At 49.0% G+C, this 11,028-nt stretch overlaps 3 protein-coding genes across 3 annotated transcripts; 2 read left to right on the top strand and 1 right to left on the bottom strand.

Moving 5' to 3' along the window:
- Positions 1-2,266: 2,266 nt before the first annotated feature.
- Positions 2,267-4,210, top strand: NFIA_004330 (MIP/aquaporin family protein; the record flags this gene model as incomplete). The annotated part of the gene is made up of 2 exons (XM_001258973.1): positions 2,267-2,302; positions 2,360-4,210. 2 exons carry the CDS (start codon positions 2,267-2,269, stop codon positions 4,208-4,210), a joined length of 1,887 nt encoding a protein of 628 aa, XP_001258974.1.
- A 261-nt stretch (positions 4,211-4,471) lies between these two features.
- NFIA_004320 (putative MFS multidrug transporter) lies at positions 4,472-6,329 on the bottom strand (the record flags this gene model as incomplete). The annotated part of the gene is made up of 5 exons (XM_001258972.1): positions 4,472-5,396; positions 5,447-5,908; positions 5,962-6,015; positions 6,061-6,162; positions 6,220-6,329. The coding sequence occupies 5 exons, from the start codon at positions 6,327-6,329 to the stop codon at positions 4,472-4,474; spliced, it is 1,653 nt and encodes a 550-aa protein (XP_001258973.1).
- A 2,707-nt stretch (positions 6,330-9,036) lies between these two features.
- On the top strand, positions 9,037-10,496 carry NFIA_004310 (uncharacterized protein; the record flags this gene model as incomplete). The annotated part of the gene is made up of 3 exons (XM_001258971.1): positions 9,037-9,294; positions 9,427-9,767; positions 9,818-10,496. 3 exons carry the CDS (start codon positions 9,037-9,039, stop codon positions 10,494-10,496), a joined length of 1,278 nt encoding a protein of 425 aa, XP_001258972.1.
- Between the last annotated feature and the right edge of the window lie 532 nt (positions 10,497-11,028).

Here is an 11,028-nt window from a genome sequence, read left to right as displayed (position 1 = left end):
GTGGATGGGGATGCTCGGGCTCTGATCGTGACATGAAGTGGCTTGTGAGGTTGTCCTTCTGAGAAACAGACAAGTTATTCATTTGTCCATCGCGGAAAGTGCCAGAATGTTTAGCATAGCAAAGATGAAATTATGCTTTAACCCATTTATGCTCAGCTTAGCTTGCGGGAATGGCCTCATCGGCTCTATCCGGTGTGATGATTCCACTCCACAAACCCTGAGCGAGTCAAGACGACTGGCGCCATCGAACAAGAACCCGAGACCGTCTGCACCAACGTTCTACACCTCGAGATCATGAGGAACGCTAATGGCTGGGATTCCATCGTCGCATTCTGCTCTGGATGGTACATTTTCCCTTGTGGTCCGGGTACCCCACGCTCTGCTTGGTAGTCGAGCTGTCTCCTGCTCTGAAGCCAGGTATCTATCAGACTAACAACATCAAATTGCGATGCCTAGCTTGAGTGAGTTGACAGATTACGTCGCACACAAAAGTAAGACATGCAGGGCACTAGCCGAAGTGTCATGTATCATTCCGCGCTATGGTAGGGGTAATGAGTCATTCATCCTCCATTGCATATATGGCAACGTCCAATCCCTCGTAAGGCCAAGTCGCCTGTTGTAAGACAGCAGAGTGTTAAAGGGTTCAAGATGGTTCTATTATGGACCACCAAATCAATAGAGTCTAACTGATATAGTCCGGAATCCGGAATAAGAGCTGACCTTGAGCCTCTACAGTCGGCGCCAAACAATTGTGCAATTGGCCCGAATAATGTCCACCAGCCTTGGCAATGGTGTGCGCAGCCTATAACGAAGCAGAGATATATTGGTACCAAGCCAGGCTCCGTAGCCGAATCACAGAGCAATAACCCTTTCAGTATTAGCTGCTCTCTTGCTGAGAATACGACGAACAAGGTACACGTTCTTGTAGCTCATTGTCTAAGCCACAGCCACGTAGTCCATGTGCAATGCAGACACAAAACCCTTGACATGCCCAGAAAAGAACGTAGGATTATTCCGTTATTCGTCGATATGTGAGATCCACCCGAATTCTAGGATATGTCTCGATCACGAGTCCCACAAGTTCCAGCCTTCATTCACCTAGCCATTAGGCTGGGTGGACTAGCCTTTAGTATAGCATGTTTTTATTATCTTTTATACCTTGCAACTCTAGGGCGACAGACACACCTTCTATTTTGCCATCTTCGCAGCAAGCGACCGTCACTTCAACTACAGGCGTATCTGACCTTGCAGGTATCCACCGCGATAGTCGTCGACCTGATTGAAGTATGCGGTTTTCTGGACGCCTCCTTCACCCTCAAGCGGCGGCATGTGGGCTGCCTGATTTTCGGTAACGTCGTCTCGATATCTCTGGGAGTTATAGGATGTCTCCAGCTGACCTCTAGCGAACTGGGTCTGAGCAATGCCCCGTCCGATTATCCGCGTCCGTGGAGGGATATATTGAACCTGGCGTTCATATTGATGATACCGTTTCCGTATGTTTGTCCCCTGGTTTAGGGATTTAGCTGATGATGTAGCATCGTGCGTTTGTTTTACTCGATTACTAGAGTGTGTTATCTGTTGCGGATGCGTCGGAGGGAAAGGGAAGCGTGGAAAAGAGGGAGAGAGGGACTGCGTTGGCTTCGATAACTCCTGTCGCTGTGGGTGCTAAGGGAACGGAAACTGATGCTTGATCACTTCAAATGCTGTATGCTGGTGACATCATTACTAACTATCCAATGGCATTAAAATGTTTGCTCCTCCATCTCATCTAATGATGCACAGGAATAGCATTGGTGGTGATATATCTTTGGTTGGTACTTGGCATCAGGAACACATCAAATTTCGACGGAATGGCCCACCAACAAACCAGGATAACAATATTGATGTGATGTAATGTGGGCAAACAATCTGTTGAAATTGTTGATAGTTTACCCGATTGGATCGACATGCCAGGAGAATCAACGATATTGAATGCTAATTGACTGACCATCCGCCGAAGACCCAGATGAGATCCACTCATTACGCCATGAGCCCACAATTCAACGCCAAACAAGAGATAGGCCGATCTTTCACTTTTGAGGTATGCAGTAGCCGGTAATGAATGGGATTGCGCAAGTTGCCTGTCATCCGAATGCTGTGTTCATTAACCGAGGTTTCGGTGGGTGGAAAAGCCAATTCCTTCGACGGATACTTTTGTCTGTTTACTACCAGTTCAGTATATCGAATTGATACTGTGACTGGTAGCGTGATTCAGGAGTAAAACAATATGGACGAAAGACCTCCCAGACGCCCGCGGGCGAAGGTATGTAAAATTGGACTACACCCATTGAAGCAAACCGCAGATACTGACAGCACATAGTCTGAAGCAACAAGACGACTAAGAGATCCCACTGAAGCAGCCCCATCACCAACCAGGAGCACTCCAGCAGCCGGTCGCGCGGACTTCCTCTCACCCACCAGACGCGCCTCTGCCCTAGAAGGACCCGGAGCATCGGGACCAGCCAATTCTGGTCTCCGGCGAAGAAGCACAGCGGCCTCCCGCCGCAGCGGAGTACCCAGCCTCACGTCTCGCACGACGCTGGCGCAGCGAACACAAGGGAAATTCACTCTAGCCGGTCCAGAGGAAACACCTCAACTTAGACTCACTCACGAACCCTTCGTGCATCCCGGATACACAGAGCTCAACCCTGCCTATGAGCAACCTGCCAACGCAAAGCCGGTATGGAGTTTGGCGAAGCCCCTGCCGCGAGTGGTGCGGCCGGGCATGGTTCCCACGAAGGAGGAGTTACTGGAGGCGCGGGCGAACGCGCAGTTGCCGGCAGAGAACTCGCAGAAGATAGGGCTGGAGGTTGATCCTAATGATCTTGAAGCTGGGCAGATTGAGAAGACTGCGGATCCGCGCAAGATGGCCGCGCAGGTGGAGGATGCGCGCGTGCAGCGGGAGAATAACTTTGTTAATAAGATACTGACTGGGGATGGGGTGTCGACACGGCGGTTATCGCGTACTTCGTCGGCTCGTATGCGGCGTCCCTCCTATGTGGAGGGCGCAGTAGACCAGTTATCGACCTTACAGGAAGGTGAGCATCCGACGGAGACGCAGCCTGAAGTCCCAGCACAGCCGCAGTCTCCCCAGGCGCAGCAGGAGCCCAGCGCTGAACCTCTGCAGCCTGTGCCCGAGGAGCTCGAGCACCATCTAGACGAGCATGAACACGAGTATGACCACGAGGTCGAGCACGAGGACAAGGACGACATGGCAGCATTTCCTACGCTCGACCACGCGGCGTACCCGGAGGACCTTCACCCCCTCGTCCAGGAGCTCGTCGAGGAGGAAGTGCACAACAACCACACGACCTGGTCCGTCATCCGCACGCACCACCGCGAGGAGCTCGCCGAGGCACTGGCGGTTTTCGTCCAGCTAACCGTCGGCCTCTCCGCGGATCTGTCCGTCACACTAACCGGCGCAGGGAATCCCAATACCACAGCCTGGGCGTGGGGATTCGCCGCCATGATGGCCATCTATATTTCCGGTGGTGTGTCCGGCGCGCACCTCAACCCGACCATCACAGTCATGCTATGGTTCTACCGCGGATTCCCCAAGCGGAAGATGCCGGCTTACTTTGCCGCGCAGTATCTCGGCGCCTTTATTGCCGCGCTGTCGGTGTACGGGCTGTACTACCACTCCATCCAGCAATACCTATCCACCAACACGCCCACCGACATCATCAACTGCTTCATTACCAGCCAGCGACAAAGCTGGATCGGGCCCGCGACAGCGTTCTTTAATGAATTTCTCGGAACGGTCTGTCTAACCGTAACGGTCCTAGCACTGGGAGACGACCAGAACGCTCCCCCGGGAGCAGGGATGAACTCGCTGATCATCGGCTTCGTCGTCGCGTGTCTCAGCATGACGTTCTCGTATCAGACGGGCGCAGCATTCAACCCCAGCCGGGACTTTGGGCCGCGGTTGGCATTGTTGGCACTGGGTTATGGACGAGAGCTGTTCACAAATCCGTATTGGTTCTATGGCCCGTGGGCGGGATCCTTGGCAGGGTCACTCTTTGGGGCGTTTCTGTACGATTTCATGATCTTTACGGGGGGAGAAAGCCCTATCAATTATAGCCTTGCAAGAACGCAGAGGGCGATGCGAAAGAGTAGGGCGAAGTGGAAGAGGAGGCTGCATTTGGGAGGGGAGAAGACGGTTGTACAGTAGGGGAGAGTCAATCATGCATAGAAAGGTAGATAGACCTGAACACAACATCAAATATGTACATAGTTCTAACGAGGACTACCGCGTCAAGAATAATCTATCAGGCTTATACTGCGTCATCAGCTCATCAGTGACCATTTCCCCTCCACCGTTTTCGACTTTCCTTCGGTTGTCATGCATCCCAGAGGTCATATCATCATCACTTCTCACATGACACTATATACACCACCATATACTAACTGAATGAATCGAATCTATTCAGAATCAGACATCAGAGGCCTTTTCAGCCCCATTCTCATCCCTCTCACTCGTCTCCTCCGGATCCCACGTCGACTCACGCATGAACGGACTTCTCCTCCGAATCTGCGGTCCCTTAAGCACCAGAACCACAGGCACAAGCGAGAGAGCAGCGCCAATAAACCCCAGTAATGAACCAGCCCACCCAAAACCGAGATTACTAAACAACTGCGGCGACGCAAGCGGGAGGAACGCTCCGAACGAGTTTCGCCCCAACGACGCAGCAGACAATGCCGACGCAGCGTATTTCTCATATGCATCAGTCAGGTAGTTAACGACACCCATGTAAATCGCGTAAATGCCAATCCCAGCAGCTGTGATTCCAATCGTGGGAACGATCCAGTGGACGTCGGGCTGGCTAGCCCAGCCGTACCAGAACAGTCCGGCGGTGAAGAGTAGACTACCGGGGATGGAAGTGTACAGCCTTGCTTCTGGGATAGGACGACCGGGTCTCTCTGTGTTTCTTTTCGCGGAACGTAGGTATAGCCAGTCCTGGAAGGGATTGATGGCGGTGGCGATAACGGCGCCGACGGAGATGGCTAGCTGGACCAGACCAGTAGCCAATACGCCCCAGCCGTAGTTGGTGCTGTATGTCTGGACCACGCTAGAGAAGAACAGGTACAAGATCCCCCAGGCGAAACTAATCCACAGGGTGAAGAACTGGACGACTGGCTCGGAGATTAACATTCGTGCAGGCCGGCCGAAGGAGATTTTGAGGAGACGCATGGTACTCGGGGCGTTCAGCTCGGACGCTGCGTAGACGTGCCGTCCGGTCTCTTTGCGGATTTTGCGGGCTCGACGTTTAAGAATCACGTCTGGGCGGGTCTCACGGAGGATGAGCCAGAAGACGGGGATGAGGGCGGCGTTGTAGATGATCTGGACGTAGAAGATCCTGTTGCTATCATTAGAGGTTGTCTGTCAATAAAACCTGTGGTCACTTACCATCTCCACGGGTCATTCCTCTTAATTTGCACAATTGCTGAGCCAATAAACGGACCCAGGGCAATTCCGATCACACTTGTAAACCCGAACAGAGACATGGGCAGACTGCGGGCTTTGCCGCCCTTCCACACATCGCTGATACTCCCTCCGACGATATTGATCGAGACAGACGACGCTCCACCACCAAAGAAGCGAGTGACTACAATTGTAGCAAAATTGTGTGCGAAGGCAGATCCGAATAGAGTAGCGACCAGGATAATGTATGAAACGAAGTAGCCAGGCATGCGACCGGAGGATTCGGTGAGAGGCACGAAGATTAAAGGCCAGAAAGCCGCACCCATGTTCCAAGAAGTCGTAGCCCAATAAAGATTGGGAAAAGGAGAGTTCTGGACATGCCATTCGTTTTCCATCCAGTTATTCCCGGATCCATACGTTCCGGCAGGCAGACCGGTCAGGATGGAACTATACAGTCAGCTCTTGCCCATCTGTCTGGAGTCAAGCACAATTGAACTCACATGAAGCACACCGTCAAGGTAAGTAGCCATTTGTACTTGGTACTCCAATTGAATCTAAAGTCTCTTAGTTAACATTTCTTGACGCGCCTTCTCACTTACGGATTCTCAGGATCATCAGGCCCATCCCAAGTGTGAATCTCGATATCTGTGCTATCCCGTATCTCTCCACTGATGTCCTCAATGTCAAAATATCCTTTGATTCTGAGTATAGTCAGTATCTTAGAACTGTATCAACTACATCAACAGCATCACACCAACCTATCCATCAGACTTTTCTTAGGCAGTTGAGTGTTGGTCGCAGAGTTTGCGGGCATTGCGTCATCGGCTGGTTGGGATGAAGCCCCATTGCGGACCTCTGCTTCAGCCATCTCGAAGCCAATTCACATTCAAGACACTGTAACCCCAAAGAATATAGGGATGAAGAAACACTTATGAATTGAGAAGACAAAAAAGAAGCCAAAGATGAAAAAATAAAATCTACGCCCATCGTCAAGTGATCATGACCACTGTTACACTCTAAGTATATCCGCTTCGGCATGCCGAGAACTCCGCCCAAGACGGTGGATAAGCCCTACAATTGGCTCCAGCGCGCCCTATGCCGTCATCGAGTGGCACAAATTCAATGGCAATGATCTCAGGTTGGTTGATCCAGTTCTCGGGGATTTGATCATCTCGTTGGATCATGGTACATACTATGTACATTCAGTGGGGCATGTTAAAGTCCCCATGCGATCCGATTGTGTAGTACGCAGGTCTTTCATTGCCACGGATTATTCATACGGATACCTACTCCCTTCCCTAGCTTACATCCCTGTATACTGACAATTCTAATTGGACTGCAGGATTGCGACATATATGTGCCAATTTCAATTTGCTGTACTCTTTATGATGTAATATAAAGAATAGCAAAAGATAGTTATAGTTGACAGACAATTCGAATGCACAGTATTGGATAGAAAATTACAGTAATGCAATTCACCCTATAATAGTTATAAGACTAGACAGTCTAAAGGAGTATGTACTATACTAGTTCATATAATTGGACATGTTCAAATTCGGTGCTGTAAGTGCACAAGTGAACCGTTTTTCTATAAGCTGCCACTTTTATTAATAGAGTTAACCAGGCTATATTATCCTCTCTTAGTGGCTTCTAGTTTTCTTTACTACCTTAAGTACAGCCGCTGTCTTTTAGGTAGAGGTGATAGATGGCTTTCAAGGGAGATTATTCTTGATTTCTCCCAGGGGTTCTGCTTCTGGTACTTCACTATATGTGAAGGGATTCCCTGCAAAGCCTCTTCCATCTTATGCTTCTCTAAAGTCGATTTATTATTTAAAGCTATAAGTATCTTACCTGCAGTGGAAGGCATCTGTGGAGGAGCTTATAAACACTGTAGAACTAGGTAGAAGCTTGCTAAGCAGGGTATTAGAATACAGCTGTAGGCGAGGAAGAGGTTGACTGCTTAACCTTAGTGTATTTCTCTTAGAAATCTAAGTAGCCTGAGCCTCCTGCCTTAGCTACCCTCTTTCTCTTCTTACTTCCTTAGATTTCTTCCTTTTATGTTTCTATTCTACCTTCTGCGCCTGGATAGTTGCACCTGGACTGTACTTAAGCTAGAACGCTGGATTCTTCAGGTTTTTGGGGGATACTAGCGACTGTCAAGCTCTGCCTACATGATGAAGGTGCAGAGGCCATGGTCTACTTCCTTTAATGAGATTGGTTGGAAGTGGAACTCTTTTAAAAATTAGACTTAACCGTGGTCTTGTGATCTTTTAGCTATATTGTTGCCTTTTCTTCATAACGAAGGCCGCAGCCACGAACTATGATCCGCTCGAAGATGGCATTTACAAGGGGAAAAGGGCACCATCTAGAATATACAAATATGATTTGCTAGGGTAAGATAGAATCTACGCAACTTGAACTCGAAGGTCATATCGAAACTGTTCATGTCAACCCAGGGTCCAGACGCGAAGGCCAGCACATGTTATAGATAGATAGTTATCGGGCATTATTTTTGAGTGCGTACCTTTTCACTGTATTACAAAGGTCTAGTCTATGACATATACATTTATCTCTCATACGCAAGCCTTCATCAAAGAAGCCATGCGCTGGCGCTCCCTAACACCCATGGGATCACCCCGTGCCACATCCGACGAAGAGGTGGAGACTCTAAGCCCTTGTCGTATTTCTCAGCAGAGGAGACTAGATTACCTAGATTCATATTGATGGTGTACATTTCTATCAGGACAATGTGATGCTTGCGGTACTCTGCAGAGCTCTAAATTATTTTAAAGAATAGTCAACATTAACTACAGTGTGTGAAGAATCACATATGACAACCATGCAGGTTCCATCACACCGTCTTGAGTATTATTGGCCTTGATGTACCTGTCACTCTGCCCTTTCGGAGAGGCCGATTGGCTCGCTTTTAGTTTCTGTGCGAACACCTTGCATTGCATCAGTCAAAGATGGGGTTGCATTGCAGCTCGTAGGGTTCTTGACTAGTGCTGACGGTCGGAACTCCGCGGAGTGACCTGTAGTTAGTTGAAGAGTAAAAAAGAACCAATGAGGCACAGTATTTGCTAGAACTGTTGTTCATATTCTTATACTAATCATGCAGTTATGTTTGCTCCAAGCGAATCGGTCACACCCGAAACTCTAAATAAAGTATGGACCCTGTTGATCTTGCAAAAGGGAACCATGTGGCGTTGATATCCCTTCATAAGTGGACGGCAAATGTCTCTACAAACTGTTGTGGCTGGCTGTTGTTTCTCCCGTTGATACTTGCAAGCCTGAACGTACGCCCTGCTTGCGGCAGGTTGGTAGTTGTGGAGCTGAACTGCGGAAGGATTTGCCTGGATAGATTGCCCTTTGCCCTTGATTCTTCATCAGCTGAATGTTATGGTGCTTTCAATAGGCCAATTATTGGCTAGAAACGAGCTGGAGATCTGGTGCTCATGTTCATCAGTTGCAGTTATCAATGTTGATAACTGATCATTGGGGAGGGGTAAATAACATATAAACCCTCAGCATTCCTTTCTACACAACATCTCGCAAGCGCACAACTGGGATTCAACATGCTTAGCTCTATCCTGTCCATTCTGGCTGTGGTTGTTTCTGCAGCAGCTTCGTCCTCGGACTGTAGCTGCTTGGCAAGAGCAGTCTCTGCCCTTGGTACTGAGCCACTTGCTTCTGCCTTCTGCTCTCAGCAAGTTCCCATCTCTACCGTGTTGGTATCCACGACCGTTACTGCACCAGCAGCAACGACTACTAGCACCAAGACTGTGCCAGCGCCTTTTACCCTCACCACAACTTTGGTTGACATCAGCAGTAGAGTAAGTATCTTTGTTCAATTATGAATGTCTTGTGCTGACAGCAGACAGACTACAACCATAACACAAATATTTAATGTTCCTTATGTATGTACTTGAAGATCTCGCTATAGATCCTCTCTAATTGCATGATAGGTATCTACGAAGACCGTCACACAGACGTCTCCCGCCGTGCAATGTTACGCTGGAACTACCTTTGGCAGTCAGCCTACACCAACACCTCTGGCGCCCGGTTTAGAGAAGAGACAACTCCCAACCATCTCTCTTCCGACCATCTCTATCCCTACAATCCCTGTACCGACTTTACCAATCCCCACACCCGCCTGGGTTCCGCCACTGGAGGCATCTTTGCTGTCCTCGGCCTGTGAGTGCTTTTTGGGACCTTCTCGTACTGTCACCCACACCACAACCAAATGGGTAGCCTCCGGCACGTACACGGCCACTGTGGAGGTAACGACAGTTCCGACAACTACAACGTAAGCTACTCACTACCTCTTCCCTTCAGTCACTACTAATCTACCGACAGCCATGTCACCTTGGTGATAGTTTCGACTGATGTGGCTGTCACTGCTGTCTCCACTGCGACGTCGACTGTCACAACCACAACCACATCATATACCCCCGTCCCGACGAACACTCAGCTCGGCTTGAACTGGTACTATTACTATAGTTCCCAGAACTACTTCCCCGGCCACGCAATTACCTTCGATCCTCAATCATTCAACAGCCCTAAGTATAACTTTAGCGGCTATGTCCAAAACGTTGGTAGCTTCGGAACTGTGAACTACCCGAGCACAGACCACACATGCAGCCCACCAGTCAACGCACCATGTACGTGGGTTTGCATCGTCATCCAAGGCTACCTTTGGGCAAAGGAGGGGCCTGGCAACTACACCCTATCCTCAGGGGCCAACACCGACAATGCCTTCTATGCCTGGCACGGGACAAAGGCGTACAACGACTACCAGAAAAACAACTATGACTACCTTGCGGGCAACTATATCAAACAGGCTGGCTCGGTTACTGTCCAAGTAGGAGTTGGAGAGCTTGTTCCCTTTACTTTTATGTGGGTCAATGGTGGCGGTCCTGGTCAGGCGTACCTGACCATAACTGACCCTGCTGGTAAGGCCCATGCGGACACAACGGGCTTCTTTGTTCCAGCAAATAGCACTTGCCCTGGCTACATCGATCCATTCTCTCCTTAGGGTGAGTGGGGGATATTGGCAGTGTTCATTGGGGAAGAAATTCGTTTGATATTTACGCAGCCAGAGTTTACCACTGCTCTGCACCTCCTGCTTTTCATCCTTTTCACTGTCATTCTTTCATGTTCACTAGGAGTTTCACTCTTTTTCTTCTGACACATAACGTCGTAATCCACGTTCTTATAGCTAACAAGAAGTACGACTGAGCTTTTAGAAGATCTAGGATACCATCTTCTTAAGCTGACTTTGTTATGAGGAGGCCAGACTGTTCAGGCTCATAGGTGACCAATTGAAACTCCTAGCAGTGACAAGTATATACTATTATATTTACTAGTTAATTGTATGAATACAGAACTGTCAAGTAATACTAAACCTTTACAGATTATATAATTGCCCATTGGATGGACAGGGATTAGCAAGTTATGCGATAAATGACATCATCATCCTCACCAGTCATATAAACAGGAAACGTGCATCCTATGTCTTTCATCGGTGTAGTCATTATCAATCATTCCAAAACTTGGGTAGTGAATAT

This window comes from Aspergillus fischeri, genomic scaffold (assembly GCF_000149645.3).
Source record: "Aspergillus fischeri NRRL 181 1099437636265 genomic scaffold, whole genome shotgun sequence".
In the NCBI taxonomy this organism is placed as follows: Eukaryota; Fungi; Ascomycota; class Eurotiomycetes; order Eurotiales; family Aspergillaceae; genus Aspergillus; species Aspergillus fischeri.
This window is presented reverse-complemented; position numbering and strand designations above follow the sequence as displayed.